The sequence below is a fragment of the Sinohyriopsis cumingii genome, chromosome 2, assembly GCF_028554795.1.
Source record: "Sinohyriopsis cumingii isolate HCF-2022 chromosome 2, ASM2855479v2, whole genome shotgun sequence".
Classification (NCBI taxonomy): Eukaryota; Metazoa; Mollusca; class Bivalvia; order Unionida; family Unionidae; genus Sinohyriopsis; species Sinohyriopsis cumingii.
In genome coordinates this window covers 103,610,960-103,633,249 of record NC_142962.1, presented here as the reverse complement: position 1 = coordinate 103,633,249, position 22,290 = coordinate 103,610,960, and the positions used below count along the sequence as shown (strand labels likewise).

General features: G+C 35.5%; 1 protein-coding gene across 2 annotated transcripts in view; it reads right to left on the bottom strand.

The window, feature by feature from the left end:
* The window catches only part of LOC149805519 (uncharacterized), a 35,288-nt gene extending 13,474 nt beyond the window's left edge, over positions 1 to 21,814 (bottom strand). Inside the window, exons 1-5 of one of the 2 annotated variants that reach the window (XM_089950121.1) lie at positions 21,737 to 21,814; positions 18,186 to 18,269; positions 13,995 to 14,498; positions 7,167 to 7,263; positions 538 to 609 (exon numbers count right to left, since the gene is read on the bottom strand). In XM_089950121.1, coding sequence (XP_089806247.1) covers positions 538 to 609; positions 7,167 to 7,263; positions 13,995 to 14,498; positions 18,186 to 18,269; positions 21,737 to 21,796 — 817 coding nt within the window. In that variant the 5' untranslated portion in view covers positions 21,797 to 21,814. Of the gene's footprint in view, positions 1 to 537; positions 610 to 7,166; positions 7,264 to 13,994; positions 14,499 to 18,185; positions 18,270 to 21,727 lie in introns of both variants that reach the window. The other variant, XM_089950120.1, reaches the window with a different exon arrangement.
* Between the last annotated feature and the right edge of the window lie 476 nt (positions 21,815 to 22,290).

Below are 22,290 nucleotides of genomic sequence, written 5' to 3'. Positions count from 1 at the left end.
CATAATAACAGTTAGGGAAAACTGTTCATAATAACAGCTGGGGAAAACTGTTCATAATAACAGTTGGGGGAAACTGTTCATAATAACAGCTGGGGAAAACTGTTCATATTAACAGCTGGGGAAAACTGTTCATAATAACAGCTGGGGAAAACTGTTCATAATAACAGATGGGGGAAACTGTTCATAATAACAGGTAGGGAAAACTGTTCATAATAACAGCTGGGGAAAACTGTTCATAATAACAGCTGGGGAAAACTGTTCATAATAACAGATGGGGGAAACTGTTCATAATAACAGGTAGGGAAAGCTGTTTATAATAACAGCTGGTGAAAGCTTTCATAATAACTGGTGAGGAAAACTGTCCATAAAAACAGTTGGAGAAAACTGTTCATAAAAACAGTTGGAGAAAACTGTCCATAATAACAGTTGGAGAAAACTGTTAACAGTTGGGAAAAACTGTCCATAAAAACAGTTGGAGAAAACTGTCCATAACAACAGTTGGGATTCAATATAGTGGTAAGCTCATCATTTCCAGACCTTTTATATGGCTTTTTCCTCCAGCTCTTGGATAGAACACAGCATCAGTTCTTGCACAACTGTCTTCAGAGGCTGAAACAAATGATGATAATTAGTTGAATTCATCATATAGCAAAAAAAATGAAATTTTGTCTTGCATGTTTACTATCCCACCCCCAAAAATGTATCAGGATTTTATTAAGTTGTTGTTGTTGTTGTTGTTGTTGTGGGGTTTAATGCCATTTTTCAGCACATGATAGGCTATGTATGGCGGCCAGTATAAATGGTGGAGGAAGAACCCCGGAAAACCCCAGGAAGAAGCACCAACCCACGAGAAGCTACTGGCAAGCTTTCTCACATACCCACATTGGTCGAATCCGAGACTCAAACCCACGTAGACAGAGGTGAGATGGCAGTGATCTGTAACGGGGACTTTATTGAGAAATTAGTTATTTGCATTGATGTTCCTAATATCTACTAATAAGTCTTTGAAATGGAACACAATATGTTCATGACATCACATTAAGTCTCTGTAATGGAACACAATATGTTCATGGTATCACATTAGGTCTTTGAAATGGAACACAATATGTTCATGGCATCACATTAGGTCTTTGAAATGGAACACAATATGTTCATGGTATCACATTAGGTCTTTGAAATGGAACACAATATGTTCATGGCATCACATTAGGTCTTTGAAATGGAACACAATATGTTCATGGCATCACATTAGGTCTTTGAAATGGAACACAATATGTTCATGGCATCACATTAGGTCTTTGAAATGGAACACAATATGTTCATGGCATCACATTAAGTCTCTGTAATGGAACATTATTCACAATATGTTCAAGGGATCACATTAGGACTATGTAATGGAACACTTCACAAGACAAAACCTTATTTAAATGCCCCCTGCTATGAGCATCCATCTGTAATTTATGACCACAATTATCATCCATGGATCACTTTAATTATATTAATACACTTTTGTGAACAACCACCTGCTGAACATGACCAGTAAACCTGACTGTAAGGCAAAACATACATTTCACCACATCTATGAATGATATCATTGAAAAAACCTGATATAAACTGCAAAAACCTGATATAAACACTACTGATTTTATTTAATCACTTGTAACCATGATTACTGAAATGAATTTACATACTGTTCTGAACTGAGATTAACAAAAAAATGACATCAGAAAGTTGAGTCTAGTTGTCAGTTGTTAAATTTAAATGGTAAAGTTTTACTGCCAAAGGTCATAAACCAAACTCATATGCATGTCACAAAATGTGCCATTATTGTACCATCGTGAATGTCTTTTTCTCTTATCAACTTATCTGCCATTTATGGATTAGTTAATTATGGTGTTATTGTAAAGGTCTGTATTCTTTGGTTTTCTTTTCAATGTTACTCTTATTGGAACCTACAAACAAGGTTGAATTTAAGATCAATCCACTCACGAGTATCTGATGATGATTATTTTTCAATAGCTAATGTTAGTGAAGCTGATGTTTTTGATATGCTAATTAAGGTGAATATTAATAAATCCTCTGGACTGGATGGTACTGGTCCACAAATTCTTAAAATTGCTGCACCAGAATAAACAGTCACTAACACATATCATAAACTTAAATATAATGAGTGGCAATGCTCCAGAAACACTGAAATGTGCAAAGGTTACACCTATCTTTAAGAAAGGAGAAAAGGAGGATCCAGGGAATTACAGACCAATATCAATTCTACCTGCATTGTCAAAATTATTTGAAAAGCATGTAGCTATTCAGGTCTATAAATTTTTTGAAACTTACTCTCTATTCATAAAGCGCGATCAGAATTTAGAAAGTACAACTCGTGCCAAACAGAACTTACCAAATTAATTGATCTTTGGCTGAAGGAAATGGATAATGGACATATGACTGGGATTGTTTTCCTTGACTTCAAGAAAGCTTTTGATCGTGTTGATCATGAAATTCTGCTGCAAAAGTTTAACTGTTACAGGTTTGACAATCCTTCTTTAAACTGGTTTAGATCATACCTAAACCAAAGGTCTCAACAAGTAAGCATTGGCAATATTAGCTCTCAAACTCGCACTATTCATTCAGGGGTCCCTCAAGGCTCAGTTTTGGGCCCTATCCTCTTCCTTATCTATATCAATGATCTACCGTTTAATAATGAATCCACAAATACAGATTTGTTTGCAGACGATGCAACCGTGAATATATCTAGTTCTGATACTGAAGTTATCCAAACAAGATTAAACTCAGACCTTATTAGAGTCCAAAACTGGTCACAACAAAATAAGACCATGGTAATTAATGAAGGTAAAACAAAATGTATGATTTTGGGGACATCACAAAAGCTACAAAAGTCAGGGAACCCAGAATTATCTCTTGCAATAAATAATCATCCAATAGAAAATGTCAAACATAAAATTCTTGTAGGTGTGTCTGTAGATAATAATTTATTATGGAATGACCATATTGATAAGCTCTGTAAAACACTGTCATCCAAAATTGCCCTACTCAGCAGAATCAAGAAATATTTACCCATGGAAACTTGCGATCTATAATACAAGTCATATATTCTTCCAACAATAGACTAGTGTTCAAATGTATGGGGAAACTGAGCTTGATAGGATTTATAAACTTCAGAAACGAGCAGCATCTATTGATCATCCCTCAAAAGCATTATTTAAAGAACTCAAATAGTTCACAATATATGACAGGATAGATTTTCAAAAGGCAGTTATTTTATATCAATCTCTACATGGAACTGCACCAGAGTATCTTCAGGACTTATTCAGGCCTTTTTCAACACAATACCAGTTGAGATCAATATCACATGGAAACCTTCTAGCACCAAAACCATGAACAGAGCAATTTAAAAACGGTTTCCAATACTATGGTACAGTTCTGTGGAACAAGCTTCCACTACATGTAAAACCTGCTGAAAATATTAGAGTATTTAAGAAGAGATATAATGAGAATGTATGTGTTTCAAATAGATAATGGAATTTAGTATTTTAATACTAAACATGTTAAAATAAACAGTAATTATTGCTATCTTCATATAATGTGCATTATTATACTCTCCTTAAGAGGGCCTCATGGGAGAATAGTCCTTGACTAATGAGTCACCCTCTATAAATAAAGCATTATTATTATTATTATTATTATTACAGCCTTCTTATTATTATGTCTGTGTAATGAAACACTATTCAACATACATTCATGGAAACACTAAATCTCTGCAATGGAACACTATTCACCACATGTTCATGGAATCATTAAATCTTTGAAATGGATCAACTATTTGCCATATGTTTACGGAGCACCAAATCTGTGATCAAACACTATTAACCACAATTCATGGATTGCTAAATCTCTGCAATGGAACACTATAAACAATATGTAAATTGAATCACTAAATCTCTGTAATAGGACACTATTCACTACATGTTCATGGGATTGCTAAATCTCTGTGATGGAACACTCTTCATAATGTTTATTGATCAATAAATCTCTGTAATGGAGCACTATTCAACATATGTTCATGGATCACTAAATCTATGCAATGGTATACTATTCACCGTATGTTCATGGATCACTAAATCTGTGTAATGGTATACTATTCACCATATGTTCATGGATCACTAAATCTGTGCAATGGTATACTATTCACTGTATGTTCATGGATCACTAAATCTGTGCAATGGTATACTATTCACCATATGTTCATCACTAAATCTCTGCACTGAACACTATTCACCATATGTTCATGGATCACTAAATCTGTGCAATGGTATACTATTCACCATATGTTCATGGATCACTAAATCTGTGCAATGGTACACTATTCACCATATGTTCATGGATCACTAAATCTGTGCAATGGTATACTATTCACCATATGTTCATGGATCACTAAATCTCTGCACTGGAACACTATTCACCATATGTTCATGGATCACTAAATCATGATTACAAGTTCAGTCCAACTGCAAACAACATAGATCCTGATGCACCTGCATATCAGGATCCATGTCCATTGTTCTAATGATTATTCCTTACAAATTGCACAGACCCAGATCTGCAAGCACATTATGCAGTTTGCAGATGGACTTGTTTTATAAGTATGTATATATTATAATCATTTGTAACTGAGCAGAGTCTGCAGGTGGAGAGCAGACTGTTCCAAAATGAGATGCACAAGTAATGAGGAATAAAGGAGTCAGGTTACAAGTTAAATGTACAAGGCAGAGTTGCATAATACAGACAGTAAACCAGACTTAAATACATGTCACAAACTTCCACTATAGTGACGTAGTCCACTAATTCACAATCATTATTAACTTTTCCATCCTTAAAGATGGTATCATAGTCACTTCAAAAATTTGTAAAGCATGTTTAAGTGTTATAAAAAAAATACACCAGCTGATGATTTAATAATAATAATAATAATACAAGTAATAATAATAATATTACTTTATTTACAGAGGGTGACTCATTTAGTCAAGGACTATTCTCCCTTGAGGCCCTCTTAAGAATACAATAATGTGCATTACATGAAAGATAACAGTAATTACTGTTCATTTTAATGTGTTCAGTATTAAAATACTATAATCCAGTATCTATTTGGCACAATAATGAGATATTTTCAACCTGCTTTCATTGCAGAGCATCCTGTTCTGTAGTAAATTGTCAGTCCATGGAATTACTAATGGGCTGAAAGCCATCTATTTCTCTTAATAAGTTTTCTTTGTGTTTCCAGATGAGTTAATTATATATGTAAAGATCAATAGTTTTTACATAACTCCTGTGTTCATATCTTTTTCCTAAGTGTATTCTACATGCAGGGTTGTCTGTGTTCTATAAGTTTCCTTTGTGTCTGTAAAATTGTTATTTTTTTAGAGTATTCCTGCTCCCCTCTTGCTGGAGGAGGAGCTGTACAGTCCCAAGGAAAAGTACTAGACATCCTTCTCCTATTAGGATGAATCTACATGACCATGTTTTTTCCATGGGTGCACCTCATTAGGGTCGGGGGTGGGGAGGTCATTCAGTATTTAAAAACTTGTCTATAAAGAAAGGTGTATGTGTGTGTGTGTGTGTGACTTGGATTTTTAACGTAGCTTCAACAATTTTTCAGTCATATCGCTATGATGTCTGCAGTGTGACAGTTTACAGTGATGCCTAGCAGTGGGGCATCATGCCTCAGATATACAGCATAATGTCCCACCCAGTCACATTATCCTGACACCAGGCTGACCAGTCCTAACACTAACCTCTTAATGCTGAGCGCCAAGCAAGGCAGTTGTTAGTACCATTTTTGTAAGCCTTTGGTATGACTCGGCCGAGGATTGAACCCACGACCTCCTGCATCCAAGGCAGACACTTGAACCACTAGGTCACCGGAACAGTTATAAAGACTGGTGAGGATTGGGTTAATGTCTTATAGAAGGCTCCTCTTCATGTACTATTCATCACAGGACTCTCATATAAACCAATTATTATTTGATCTCTACAGTTTAAGAACTGGTTAATCCAGATGTTGTCTGAAGTGTAAACAGTTGTTCTGATCAAATTATACAAGATGACCAGATAAAGTGTCAGTCTTTCATTTTACAGACATATGTAATCTGCTGATAAGGCACACAAAATATGTGCATTTCCTTTTGCACTGTTTTTAAATTAGAGTAGGCTAGTCATTTTGTATGTTATTGTTTTTAAACATTTTATATATTTTAATATGATCTTTTCTTTACCATTGTGGAAAAAGTGCTAGGGTTGGCAATCAGAAACAGAGATGGTTGGCCAACCAGAAACACACATTATTTTGCCTTAGCAGTGAAATTAGTGTTCTGTCATGGTGCATAAAACAAGCAACGATCATTGATCCTTTCAGAGTCAATGATGATACAATTTACAGGATGGATTAAAGGCAAGCAGGAAATCTCAGGTGGAACATAAGTTTGGGAGAGAACAATATTTACATGCAATTATGATTTGGATGAATAGTGCACATAAGAAATAAAGCTGATAACATGCCACTACTACTACTACTAGTGCCACTACTACTACTACTACAACTAATAATAATAACAATAAGATTGATTATTAGGTAAAAAAAAATTTCAAAATCCAAATTTAAAAGGTGGACCTACAAGAATGACCCGTGTATAAATGCTGCTTTGGTCATCTCTCATGAATGGCTGCTACTGACAGCCAGCATTTGGTCATTGCTCATGGATGGCTGCCATTGACAGGGTTTGGTCATTTCTCATGAATGGCTGCCATTGAAAGGGTTTGGTCTTTTCTCATGGATGGCTGTCATTGACATAGTTTGGTCATTTCTCATGGATGGCTGCCATTGACAGGGTTTGGTCATTTCTCAGGAATGACTGTCATTGACAGGGTTTGGTCATTTTTCATGAATGGCTGCTACTGACAGAGTTTGGTCATCTGGCGTAGATGGCTGCCATTGACAGAGTTGATTGTATTTCTTATTTTTATAACATTTAGGCATGCAATTAAAGTATTCTTACACAACAGATTTATAAGTTATAGTTTTCTGCTAATTAAGTGGTCTTTCAATAAAAGCCATCAATGCAACATAGGTTGGACTGCTTTACAAAATTTACTTTCCAGCTTGGGCACATGGCTACAGAACTCCCTTTGGTTTTCTTCATCTACCTCCAATCTCTTCTGCTCTATGAAGGCTGCAATTCTTCTCTCTATCTGAAACAAAGGCATGGTTAAGATTTAAAAATGATAAACAATGCTACATGGTGGATCATTTGGGGGGTGGGGGCAGTCTCAACAGAAATTAGTCTCCTTAATGTTTCCCCATCTCAGCTCTCCCTTGTTTATAACATGAGGGCTGGGGTCCATATCGGCTAACCACATTACAACATATATACCAGACTGCAATATAGCAAGAATGACAAATGTACTGGGCTGGGGGTGTGGAGAGGAAGTATACAAAACACCAGACAAAAGTATACTAACCATTTTAGTTTATGTAAATTAAGTATTTTTCCACATCACTTTACCTGTGGCTTTAAATTTTGTCAACTAGAGTCATAATACTAATCTTTATAACGTTTTCTTTCAACCCATATTGTCAATTTAAGTACAACAGTTTAATTTGGTCAAGAGGTCCACAGCAGTACTGTGCTATATTCCAGTTCACTTAAACAAGCATTGAGAAAGCTACTACCATATTTCATATAATTTTTCGTACACGAGAAAATAATTATTAATTTCAGTGTATGAAAATTATATGTAAAATAAATATCATTTGCCAGTACTGACTGTGTACAAAAAATAAAGAGATCATACCAGAACAATTTCTACGGAACACACTACTTGACAACCTAACAGTACAAACGTACAAAGTAAATATATATTTTCTGTCTCATTCTGCTCTCTCAACTCAAGAATCTAACTACAATAAAAATAAAAGCACTCAAAAATATTTTTGTTGTTATTTGTGTGTGTGTGTGTGTGTGTGTGTGTGAGAGAGAGAGAATTATGTCTCAGTGTGTAAGCTCGTCTGCATTTAGAGCATATGTAGCTGTTATGTTGTGTAATGTTGGCAAAATGATTAAGATGGTTTGAACATGTATTAGTTATGGGTTTTATTTATTGGTAATCTGTACACAATGATATGAGTCCATATTGTCAAGAAATTAAGTGCATGTTGTATTTTTACAGCAACAATAATCTCATTATCAAACTGCATTAAAAAAATAAAGAATTTGAAATCAAGTTTTAGTTAATGCGTGTGAGTGCGTGTGCATGCATGTCTGTGTGTATATGTGAGAAAGAGATGAAACAAACTTTTCTCAGGGTACAAGACCGCATTTATTCAGGGTGGTTTTTCTTTGTAGCTTTCGCAAAGAGAAAAAAGACTATTTTCATTTACCAACAAATGTGATAATCCTCATGTATTACAACCCTACTATATTCCATTATCAATAAACACTGCTAAATCAACAATTCATTCTTGTATTTTTATGATGTACAATGTCACAACAACCACATGGCTATGCAGTGTTATTTACACAGTAATTAAACATGCTAAGCATTTTGGTTATTCAGTTGAATCAATCATTGTATTTTCTCAACAACAATTAATTTTTTTATTTTTGTAAAAACAAAATGGCAATACAGTATTTTTGATCTTTTTTGCAAACATAAATCTTCTTAGAAATTTTATGCCTGATAATTTAATGGATTTTGTCGAAAAATACAAAGTGATATGTATGAAAAATTATGATACATTTAAATAATTATTATTTTGATAATTGGATTGTGTACGAAAAATTAAAGGGTATGAAAAAAAACATCAAATACAGTATTTTTCTTGATAAATTATTAAATGTAAACATGTTAACTTCAGCCTGAATTCCAGCTACAGCCTTGATTTTGACCTTATAATGTTCCAGAAATGAATTTGTTTAAAGTTTGGAGTAATTTTCCATTAAGGTGACGGTGTATTTTTAGAAAATGGTAATTGCAACATAGGTCAAGTGAAGAGGTATATAAAGCTGATTACATCAGAATTTAGTAATTCTTCACTGGAAAGACATAAATTGGTATGGCACTTGGATGACATAAACAGGTACCCTGTTAACTTCATTGCTAGTAAGTCTACCACTGGCCTTCATCATCCCTATCTGTACAAGCTCTCCAACAAAACATTCCTCTTGCCCAGAATGTGGCAGACTCTGACAGCAATCTCCTCCAAAGATGTCCGAAGGAGGAGATTCCAATACCCCAAGCAGAGAGAAGGGGCTCGAGTACAGCCTTGCCATCTGATGTATGCTATGCTGATATGTTGTCTGTGGCGATTAATATAAATTAATGTCTTATGAGGTTGATTCACCTTTGAAGTGCAGTAAAAACTGCTAGCACTTCTGGATTGTTTATGTAAGGAAAGCTTCTTTCCGAGGCTACTGGCCCTGCAGGACTACTGCTTTTGGTTATAAGTGATCCCCCAGGCCATGATCTGAGGCATCATGTGGAGGAAAGAGTCAGGTTCTGGAGCATGAATTGGAACTCCAGTCAGAAACCTGTCCTGATTCCACAGACTCAGATGGTGATAAAACCTGGATCTTAATGGGATGCAGATAGACAGTGGGTCCTTTTCAGATCTTCAGTTCACTGGAAGCAAGAACTGAAGGGGACACATATGAAACCTTTCTAAAGGAACAAGTCCACTGCCATATTCACATGCCTAATGAGAGAGAGAGAGAGGTACAGATGAGTAGACAACGATGTCATCTCAAGTCTTGCTGTGAGAACAAGTGTATGTGAGATTCTGAAAGGAGGAACCTGGATTGTCCTCTGATGGGTGAGAAAATTTATTTTTCATAATTTAATTTTGAGAAGGTATAAGAGCTGACTTCTGATTGAGGATTAGGCCTAGTCAAGTCACCCTCTCCTGATTGAGGATTAGGCCTAGTCAAGTCACCCTCTCCCAAGAGAGAGATAGATCCTTCAGAATGGCACTTCAAAGGATTAGGCCTAGTCAAGTCAACCTCTCCCAACAGAGAGACAGATCCCTCAGAATGGCACATCAAAGGATTAGGCTTAGTCAAGTCACCCTCTCCCAAGAGAGAGATAGATCCTTCAGAATGGCACTTCAAAGGATTAGGCCTTGTCAAGTCAACCTCTCCCAAGAGAGAGATAGATCCTTCAGAATGGCACTTCAAAGGATTAGGCCTTGTCAAGTCAACCTCTCCCAACAGAGAGACAGATCCCTCAGAATGGCACATCAAAGGATTAGGCCTAGTCAAGTCACCCTCTCCCAACAGAGAGACAGATCCCTCAGAATGGCACATCAAAGGATTAGACTTAGTCAAGTCACCCTCTCCCAACAGAGAGACAGATCTCTCAGAATGGCATATCAAAGGATTAGGCCTATTCAAGTCACCCTCTCCCAACAGAGAGACAGATCCCTCAGAATGGCACATCAAAGGATTAGGCCTTGTCAAGTCAACCTCTCCCAACAGAGAGACAGATTCCCTCAGAATGGCACATCAAAGGATATTGTGCATCAACCATTCATCAAGCACTGGATGATGATATCTACTAAGCACCTTAAATGAGACCCACTAAGGGCCTTAAATGAGTACACGAGCTGCTATTACTCCCATCATAATGATGAAGGCCCTGGAAGCAGAAGCTAGACCAAAAGGTAAAGCCTGAAATTGAAAGATCTCCTGTCCCACACAAAACTTCAGACTGGGGTATTAGGGATATGATGATAATGATCTAAGAGATCCAGATCCACCCAGATATTTGGCCTGATGTCATTCCTGACTGAGGCAGTTGTCTCCATCTTCATCTGCTCTTCTACAAGGAATTTGCTAAAGTGAAAAGATTGCCGATGAGTTGAAATTTCTCCCCTCTCTTTGAAACTAACAAAATCTGGAAATTAAATTATTGACTTCTTATGTTATACAATCTATCTACTATGCTCTTAATTACATGGGTATACACCCCTTTCTGTAGAGATATCAGGTGGGGTTGGTGGGGGAAAATGGGGTTCATGAAAGAGATAGAAGGTCTCATAAGCAAAGGCAGTAACCCCACCCCAACCCCACCCCTACTGTGGAAAGGGCCCATGCTTCATCTGAGAGGCCCAACCAAACCATACAAGCTTAAACTGGCACCTTCTGGAACATTAGGAAAGAGTGTCTTCACAGAAGCAATTGTCTCCATCCTAAAAATGGGGATGTGTCAGTAGACTTCATCCCCTGGCCCCTACCAGTCACCTCAAGAAGTATGGGCAGAAAGGATTTTCAAACTGAGATTGATTTTGATTTTGACTGTTTCCTTGTTTAAAATGCTTATGGTATAACGGTACCAATTGCGCAAGTCCAGGTGGGCGGAGCTTAAGGTGTATGGAACATTGTATTCAGAATTAAAGAACAACTCTAGCTGTGATTGGTGCATTATGTAAGAGTTGTACTTTCTGTTTGGCTTAAAAAAATGTTGAGCCTCTTGGCAACATGTGAGTTTGTGTTAATTTCTATCTAGATCATATTTTGTATTTTTTATGATTTTTTTAAAATATGGTACACATGGCTGAAAATGTGCTTGTTGTGACTAGATAACTCTTACCCCTGTCTAGTTCCAGTAGAGTTATCTCTCTTAAATGCAATGGAGTACCTGGTTATGTCATTGTCAAATTGACAATCTAGCATTGTTCTATATGGCAGTGTGTGACATGCATGCCCAAGTAGGACAGAAAGTATATTTATTTCACAGAACATTAGCATTGAGGTATATGGAGAAACAATTGGTACCGTGATACCTTATGAGGGGGAGCCATGGACCTTATGGGATGGAAGAGTTTCTTCAACAGTATGGTGATTAGGGACCAGTGTTGCTGATTCCTCAAATCCTGAGATGTCATTGTGAACATTAGCCCTCTTAACAGTGTTTCCATGTCAATTTCATCTCAGCTCCCTTATCAGAAAAGGGACTTCCTGACATGTGCTTTATTGTCCCATCTCTGCTCACTGGAGATGGGACTATAGCCCTTTGAGCCTGTCTACCTGAAGAACTGGCAATTCCCTCTCAACAATGAAGACAGCCAAGTGGCAGCCCCCTCTCTCATTAACAAGACCTGAGGTTGGGGGGGAGAAGATCTAGGGTATTTTTGGTCCAAAAATCTATGAAGCCATAGCAGCTTTTGGAAAAGGAACCATGGAAAATCAAAACCAGGTGGTGGAAGTTCACAAGTCCTATAGGAGTTGAGTGGGAATATTAAAAAGGGTGAGGTATCAATCAGCATGATCCCTTCCAGTAGACCAGTCCTCAAAACTCAGAAGTTCATTCATCTTAGCGATTGAATCGAAACAAGAGAACAGGTGGATATCAAACCAATCCCATCCTCCAGACAGGAACTCAAAACTTAAAAATTGAAGATTGGCACCATGCTCCATACCTAGTGATCAATGCCCAATGACCCAGTGTCCATGTTCAGTGGTTAATGGTGATCCATGATCAGAGACTCAAGATTGAAAATGGAAAATCTCCCTATACACCATACCCAATGATTGGTATCCATCAGATGATGTAAACCTAACTCTGTTTGATGAACTCAGCTTCCAAAGAATGAGATCTTGCTTTAATTCTGGGTCTACTAGCACAAGATGACAAATCTGCTTCCACTACATTGGCATCCCTTCCTATGAGATCACACACACCCCCAGTGGAAGCAGGTGACTTCCTAACTCCAGACATGTCTCTCAATCAAGCTGGCAACCTCCCTACATCAGGAAGTGTAGCAACTTCATTAAGAGCATAAAATAGGTCCTACAAGGATGATGTAGATGAAGCAGGACCCTTTTCCTGGTGCACATGCCAAGCACCCAAGACAGGTGGTGTGAGTGTCCCATGCTGCCTTTATATGTCCACATTTATCAACACCTTGAGGCATTACTAAAGGATGAAATCAATATATGCAAATAATAATAATGAACCACAACAACAAATGAGGAAGAATCACTTACCCTGACACTGCTACTATTGGAGTGATAAAATGCAAGAAGCGCCACTTCTTTCGTGATGTACTCAAAGCTCTCAAATCAGTGAACATGGATAGAGATACACAAAAATAAAGCATGGACTGGAAAGGATATAACAAATTCAACACTAAAAACAATTACTCAAATGACTAAGTACAGAGCACATGAGAGACATATGTAGAAATGCACAAGGAAAAGTATAAAGATATTTTGAATATCTTAAGTGGACTAGGATATCAGACTGGGATCATGTTTTTTAATTCAGTTACTAGTTGGAGGAAATAACATCTCTCAGGATTACAACCAGGCAAAGATGCATGAAAGTAATAACAGCAGGTGTAACTGCTACTAAATTGACACGTTTCCTCACACACACAAAAAAATAAAGATATGAGTTTTAGAGTGATTATGGGGAAAAATATGGGCCTGGGATAAAAATAAATGTAGGGATTTATGTACAATACAGGGACGACTCGGTCACCAGCAGTAATTTAAACCAGACAAATTAAGGAAACAAACAATAAGACAGTTGAGCATAGCTATAAACCTTGTCATTATTCATGGTGGACACAACAGAATGGAAGAAATAGGCCACAACTGCAGAAACATTCAAGAATTAGGTTGTCCCTGAATATCAATGATATATTATTGAAGATGCAATGTAAATTAATCGACGTGCAACTGACATCTTAACATTTTTTGAATTTAACTAAAACATGTTAAAATAGAAATACAAAAAAACTAGAAATGTGTTCATGAAACATGGCTGTCTCACCATAGTGCCTGAAAATTACCTAAACATAAACCATGTCCAAGATGTAATGTATGGACAGTTCTACATAGTTAACGTGTTATGAATCTATGGCTATGATGTTGGGCATAAAAAAAATCAAACACTTTATCTCTTCATAATTTAAGGCATACCTCTGACTTTGAAGCTCTTATCTGAACAAGATTAGGATCCAGTTTTGTTTTGGATTTTGTTGCTAATTCCAAATTCAGATCCAGTGGTAATGATTTATTTGTATCATCATCCTTTTCCTGAGTATTTCTTATAGTTTCTTCTTCACTAGCAACATTTTCCATTTTTAGTGTTTTCTGCTTGAAGCACTGATCTCTATTTGGAACACTTGCAGTACATGTAGACACATTATCATCAGTCATTCCTGTCCTACTAAGTTCCTTATTATCATTATACATATTCTCTGTGTCTGCATTGTTCTTCAATACTTCCTTTATATCATCAAAAACTGAGGAGCCTAAGGCTGTATTAACAGAATTTGGCACTGAGGGTGTTGGATCATCCATATCAGTTGTGGTTACATCTACCTCACTGTCTACATTCATTGCTTCAGTCTGAAGCAGTGATTCTTCACTAATTTGTCTATCTGCCTTTTCGTGTCTCTGTTGAAGGCTTGACTGAATACTCTGCAATAAAAATTATTTCCAGCTAATCAATAATCTTTTCATGTGGAATGCAAAATTGAAAAGTACATGTAACTAGCTATGAAGAAACAAAACTTATTATTTATAAAAGTGGTTCCCAACCACAGGTCATTACCAAAACCAAGGTCAAGATGACATTCTGGAAGGTCACCAGGATTTCATTTTTAGGGTGGTGGAAAAACTTATTAAAATGTGGAAATGGGGTTGTACGACTCAGGAACAAACTATATTTTAAGGCTGCAGCTGATTTATACCATTAATTTTAAGTGTATCCTTTTTAAGGCAGTAATTTTATGTACAGGTATTATTTACCATTTTGTTTCTTCCTGAAGCTAATTTCCAAGGCATAAAGTTAATGAAGGTATAGGACTGCTTCTCTAAGGAATGTGATCTACTGAATGTCAATGCCAACAAAAAGTCACCCACTCACAAAAAGAAATGCTTGTATCCATTTACAATGATGCTGAGTGGAGCCAATGAGGCTAGGTTCCAAGCTTAAGGTTACAGACAAATGACCTCATTGGGACTCAAACCCACAACCTCAGATCCCGAGTATTCCCACTCAATGACTAGCTCATTTTGTGTTTGTATCTTTTGTGTTTCTTTTCATAAAAAGAAACAAAACCTGTTACAATTTATTATGGCTCTCTTTTAGAAAGGCATTATTTATGTTTTGAGGTCTAGCAAATTTATTTATCCTCATTTTTTTTATACAGTTCAACATATATACAGGGGCCCCGAGTGGCCGAGTGGTCTAAAGCGCTCTTCGTTACGGATCACTGCCATCTCACCTCTGTCTGCGGCGGTTCGAGTCTAAGATTCAGCCAATGTGGGCATGTGAGAAAGCTTGCTAGTAGCTTCTCGTGGGTCGGTGGTTCTTTCCGGGGTTTTCCGGGTTCTTCCTCCACCATTAATACTGGCCGCCATGTATAGCCTATCGTGCTGAAAAATGGCGTTAAACCCCACAACAACAACAACAACAACATATATACAACCTATATTAAACAGGCTCCTTGAACTTTAAAAATTTTAACTATCAAGACACAGTGTGATTCATTGAACAAAAGAGCTGACAGAACGTGCTTTTTCCAGAGTAATTTTTTGTAATTCTGGTGAGCCAAATGTGTGATTTAATTATTGCCATAAGGCAATATTTTTCTGTGATCTGTTATTGCTATATTATATGTCAGCATGGTCCAGTGTGTAGCACTAAATTGTTCCTATAGTCAAGTGTGTAGCTCTGAATAGTTCCAGTGGTCCAATGTGTAGCACTGAATTATTCCAATCAGCAAATCTGAGACAGGCACAAAGATGTGTACAGTTAAACAGAAATTATGTTCAACCTGCAGTTTTGTGATCAAAGTGATACTTGATCACTGTATAAAAATAACCTTGCTTATTTTAATGAACTATTGTAAATTATTTATTACCTCATCTCAATAATACAATGAATGTTTTACAAAAAAATCTTCCACCATTCATCTAATGAACTATGTGACTCCACGAAAAGAAAATGTGCAAATACTGCAGTTTTCATTGTGTCACTAATATTTCATGCTGAAATTTGAATGGTAAATCTGAACACTTCAACAGTACAAGGACTATAAACATCACCAGAATACTAATCGTCACAGAAAACAATGAATAATTAAAAAAAATGAATTTGTCAAACAATATTTTAACTTTCTAATACATTTTTACTAGTCATTCAAATATATATCAACCTTTGGAATATATCATCTTTATCTGAGAAAAGCTATTCTCATTTATAGAATCAGATAAATTGTGAGACAAACTTCAAGGTCATATACTAACTACAAGATCAGGCAGAACATTGTGAAAAGTGAGAATGACACAGCTGCAAAATTACTCTTAGGAAATACTGTTTGCGAGTCTCTAATTCCCTGCACATATCTTCACATGAAAAAAATACTTCAGGAAAATGTTTTTGCATGAAAGAAGTACCAATTTCATTACCAGGATGTGCATTAATGTTTCACCTAAAATGGATTTTTTTTCTTAACTATTTTAATTAGACTGCCACTAATAATCAAATTAATTCCATCTCTAATTTCCCTCAGTCATCCTTTAAATTAATATGAATTTAAAAAAGGTGGAGAAGACCATACTTTGATCATAAATAATGCACATGAAACAATCGATAAAATAATAATAATAAAAAATAATAACAACAACAGCAATATGAAAAACAACAACTACAAACACTACTACTATTTACAATAAATAAATAAATAAAAAACAATGATAATATTCTGTGCATGTTTTTCTTTTAAACACAATTTGATAGATTACACTGTATGCAGAGGTCACCTGTGTACAAAGAACAGATTTGCCTGTTCCCATGGGTGACCTGTATTGACAGGTTTGACTATATATAGTCACCAAGGCTGACAAACATTCATAGGAAGCCTGCATAGGATTTGGTAGAAAGGGGAATGATGTAAAAGCTAATTTGTTCTGGGCTGAGTCTGATCGTAGAACCTGTTGCAGTGCAAAAATTCATATATATATACATATATACATACATATATATATATATATATATATATATATATATATATATATATATATATATATATATATATATAAAATGTAATTACAAATGATTTCCTTTTTCCATTATTTTGTATCAAAGATGTCCTCACCATGGTTATTAAAATTGTAGTGCAATTAAACTTTGTATATTTTGTGATGTACAGAAACATCCTTGTGCGATTCTTTGCTTGGAAATGTATGTCTTTTCTGAAAATATAGGTATGCATTTTAATGGGATAATTTTTTGAATATTAAAAGGCAATGTGAAAGAGAATAAAGCATTATAGCTCTGCCAACAGGTTAGTTCCACGTGATCTAGTGGATATCCACTATTACACAATTATATTTCTGCAACTTTCAGATGGAGGCAATAAACATAATTCATCAACTACAAGCAATCACATGACAACCACTATATCCAATCTTTGATGGACAAAAGAATGGACATATTAATTTCCACCATGAAAACATGAATTTTCCATAACGTGCAATGCATATTATGATATTATGTAAGTTATTACCAGTTGATATATGCAGTGGTAATTGCTGAATGATGAGTGGCAGTAATTACACTTTGCAAAAAACTCTTCTTGTTGTTTTCTAAGTTGCTCTTTATCCTCACATGATAGGCAGTCGCTATTTTTTATAAAACTACAATTTACATTTCATAAACCAGACAAATAACTGAATGTGTTAATAAGATGCTTTCAAAAGCATTTTCTCATAAACTTTCTTTCCCAGAATTTGACAACACTTGACCTTTAAATCTTAATTTAATTACACTATACCAAAAACTCTTCTGGTTGTACTTCTCGTGGGTCGGTGGTTCTTCCCAGGGTTTTCTCAGGTTCTTCCTCCACCATTAATACTGGACGCCATGCATAGCCTATCGTGTGCTGAAAAATGGCGCTAAACCCCACAACAACAAATCTTCTTGTTGTTTTACAGTTTTCTAAGTTGCTTTATCTGCACATGATAGGCAGTTGCCATTTTTTTTTAAAACAACTAGTATTTACATTTAATAAACCAAATGAATAACTGAATGCGTTAACAAGATGCTTTCAATGGTATTTCTCTTTAAACTTTTTTTCCCAGAATTTGACAAAACTTGACCTTTAAATCTTGGATTAAGTTCTCCAGAAGTCCACATAATTTCTCTTCTGATGCAGTCTGATTTGCTCCTTCACTAGGAACAGCCTGAAAAATAATTATTCCATTTTTATTCAATCATTACAGTATTCATAACAAATATTTACCCATTGATGATTATGGCTGCGTTGACAACTAGTGAGGGTAGTGTTGATGAAGATGAAGACAAGGTATTCATTATGAAATACTGCACACATAAAAACAAGAATCTACAAGGTATTACAGTAATACAAGCAGGGCTAAAATACATCAGATAGCTCAATGCTTGGGGTCACTCTAAATCTATATTTTAAGTGAACTGAGTATCAGGCTTGAAAAACCAAAACTGTTACCTAAGCTGCCTTAAAAAAGCACTGAATGTGCAATAAAACAAACCAATTGCATTTGTAAGTTCTTGTGTACCATTATTAGTGTCTGTGTTGATTGTTTTAAACACCTTACATTAGTGTTTCACAGAAAACATTCATCAATTAAGTTTTTGATATTTCTAACAGTCGTTGGGTTACTCACATACCAGTTTAATTATTTGGACATATCACAATGGATATATCGTAAATGGATCTATAAGCCTCAATAAGGTAGGAATATTTTAAAAAAGAGGGATGGGCATTTATTAGAAGGGAGGCTTTTATTACAAGAACTATGGTATGTTCCTTACAAAATAAATTCACTAATCAGATAAGCCCTTAACTCAATTACTGCCCCATGTCGATCACACAATCTAGAAATACATAACATATAATCACAAAGCAAAACCAACAAACAGTATAAAATAAATATACATAATGATTAATGAATAAAAGATATCACTTTCGTGTACAAGCAAAAACCATATGAAAAATTGTTCTGAACTATTATATTAGGAATACTAACCTACTAAGATGTATCTAACTAAAAAGAATTCCAACTTTATTGCTAAATTGCCACACGATCGTCTCATTGGTTTTTTCTTCATAAGACACATTGCCAAAATTTTCTTTGCTGCAATACTTGCTAGGATCTATTGGAATGAAGTTCTGATCATTTAACAATTGGTAACGTTTTGTCATTTGTGCAAAATAATGATTTCTACTGTTTCAGATATTATTGTTATTATTATTATGGTCTTTCACATTGATCAGAAGAAAGTCCATCTTACATAACATTCCATGTCAGCAAAACAAACTTTTTGTATCATTCCAGTTTGTTTTACTTTCCTGCTACTTTTAGTGTGAATTTACTCTGACAGTTATGTTGAGATGGAATGTTTTTTCTCATATCCATCCCATTCCATTTTAGATTTATGGACAGTTATATTGGGGTTGAGAGTCAATCTATCCCAACATAATTTTCCAAATAGTGGGCTCAAAAATTATATGCATTTGATTGTATTTACAAGAGATGGTTAAAGAAGGACAAATCTCTTTTACGGCCAGTTGGATAGGCTGTATTTTAAAAAGAAGATTCATTATTATTTAGTATTATCAGTCAAATTGATGCTGAACAATTATAAGTTCCAAGTCACTTGCCCTGCAGGACGAGTAGCCAACTGAAATTGTTGTTAACCCTGAAATATCCTTCTACCCCAACATATCTGTCCAAATATCTCAAACTGGCTGAGAAAGGTATGAGGAAACAGATGCTTATTTGTATGAATGAATGGTTTTATTACATATAATGTATTTTGATTTTCTACCACTCCATGGCAAAAGTTTTCTTTTATATTTTGTAGTATGATTAAATACCACTCCTTGGCACAAGCCTTCATAATTAGAACCTGAGTGCAGAAGAAATAATTTAGATCTGTGCCAATATTTGGCAAAAGTAGTGCCACATATTTACAACTCATTTGTGGTTGGTTAATTTCAAATCATTTCTCTATTCTGAGCAATTTAAAAATTTTCTACCTTTGTATCCCTTAAAATCATTAGAACTTCAAATGTGCAATGAAGTTTTTTGGTGAAATAAAAGTTTTAAATGCAAAATGGAAACATACAAATATTTTTTACTGCATACCTTTGAAATTAAAGCGCTCTCCATTATGGATCACTGCCATCTTACCTCTGTCTCTGTGGGTTGGAGTCTCGAACTCAGCCAATGTAGGTATGTGAGAAAGCTTGCCAGTAGCTTCTCATGAGTCCGTGGTTCTTTCTGGGTTCTTCCTCCACCAATAATAGTGGCCACCACGTATAGCCTATCGTGTACTGATTAAATCCCACAACAACTAAATAGCACATGATACTTAGCTGAAAGAAATGGGACATCACTATTACCGTAATTTTTAGCCATTTCTTTACAAAGTACTTTCCTCTACCAACCTGTGTTGAATTTAGTACTAATATTAATACCCTTACTCCTACCTCGTGAACAGAGTACTAATATGAGCATATACGTGTCAATGGAACAAGCCGGGTGTGATTCACACCTGGCGATCTTTTAGCCTAATATCAACAATTTGAACATATTCCTTGCATATAATCCAATAAATTGAGTAATCGTCTTATTTAATATGGATGTATCGAAAATCATTGTAGAAATAAATGTAAAATCTTGTTTACCTTTTTCATCTGATATTTTCGTTTAGATCGTCTGCCATATTAGTTCAAATAATGATTACTTCCATTCTCAGCCTCGTTTGTTTGCGCACCATATAAGGACATTGATGCCTTATTTGGAAACGTAAACAAATCGTAGTAGAAATTTGACATGGTTTGAGTCAGAAATTCTGCACATTAAAAGTAAATACGGTTTATCGGCAACTTTGAAATTCCACCAAGAAACCATTATTCACCACTTGATTGATAATAACATAGTGTAGAATATCCAAATATGGTCTAGCAAGCCTTACATAGAAAAGTGGTCATAGCAAGAGTCTCGCGTTATCTGTCATGGCAGACATGGTGAGGTTAGTGTAACCATGCCAATTTACTTTATTGTGTAAGGGCTTAATAAATTCAAAATAAGCCAAACTTCTTCCACAACATGATTATACTTATGTAGTAGATTTCTACACTGTTTGTTTATCTGACTTTTGTGGTGATTTTTTATGCTTCATTATATGATATGGGATCAGATTGTAGCCTCACCCACAACAAATCAAGTTGAGGCTACGACATCGTAGCCATGTTGAATTGTGCATTACAATAGCTCTTGGCGATAGTCAGGTTAGAAGTTATAAACCAATGACTGAAATCCCTTATGCATTTTTATATCCTTAATGTTTTCCGTTTTAAATTCGGTCGTGCTGGGGAATCAGTACAAACAAATGGGAGGGTGTGCGAATTTTACTGTATACAGTAGTATAGTACTAGTTCTACATGTTAGACATAGCACAATTTGATTTTGTTTAGGTGCTATAAGCGTCAGGTCTTACAGGTAGGACTAACTGTAGTACATGTGCATTGGTAAACTGTAAACAACTATCCGAGTCCGTGTGCTTCAGCCAGTCTTACAATGTTTCAGCACCACACATCACTATGCAATATCGTTAATCAGAGTGGAATATACTTAATAATAAATGACCGTACATTACTAACAAGATTCCAAAATTCCGCAAATCGCTCTTTAACTTTCAGCACGAAATCACTATTCGCCATGTTTTGTAGCAAGCGAAGTATTCCGAGTAATAAGGCTTTTTTAACTTTATGAAGAGAAGAGTTGTGTTATAAAGGTTACTCTTTAAAAATACTTCGAAACGGACAGTAATAAATCCATACTTGTCCGACAACAAAATTGAAATAAAATATTTAGACGTAGCAACTAAATCAAGATATAAACATAGCATGTAGATATCTAAAAAAATATAATCACGGAGAGAATGTTTCTTTTTGAGTTACCTTTGATGTGTAGTTTAGTTATCTCATGTATATTTTTTGTCTTGCCCATTCTATAATACATCTCCCAAATTTTAAGTCCATTTATAAATAAAAAATCGGAAATTTATTGCAATTTCTTTCGTATTTTTCTTTATTTCTATCTTTCTTTCTTTCTTTCTTTCTTTTTAGACCCATACAAACATGCATGTATGGATCCATCCATCCATCTAAGAAAGATAAACAGCCCCTACCCCAATCCGTGTTGCTGTTAATGG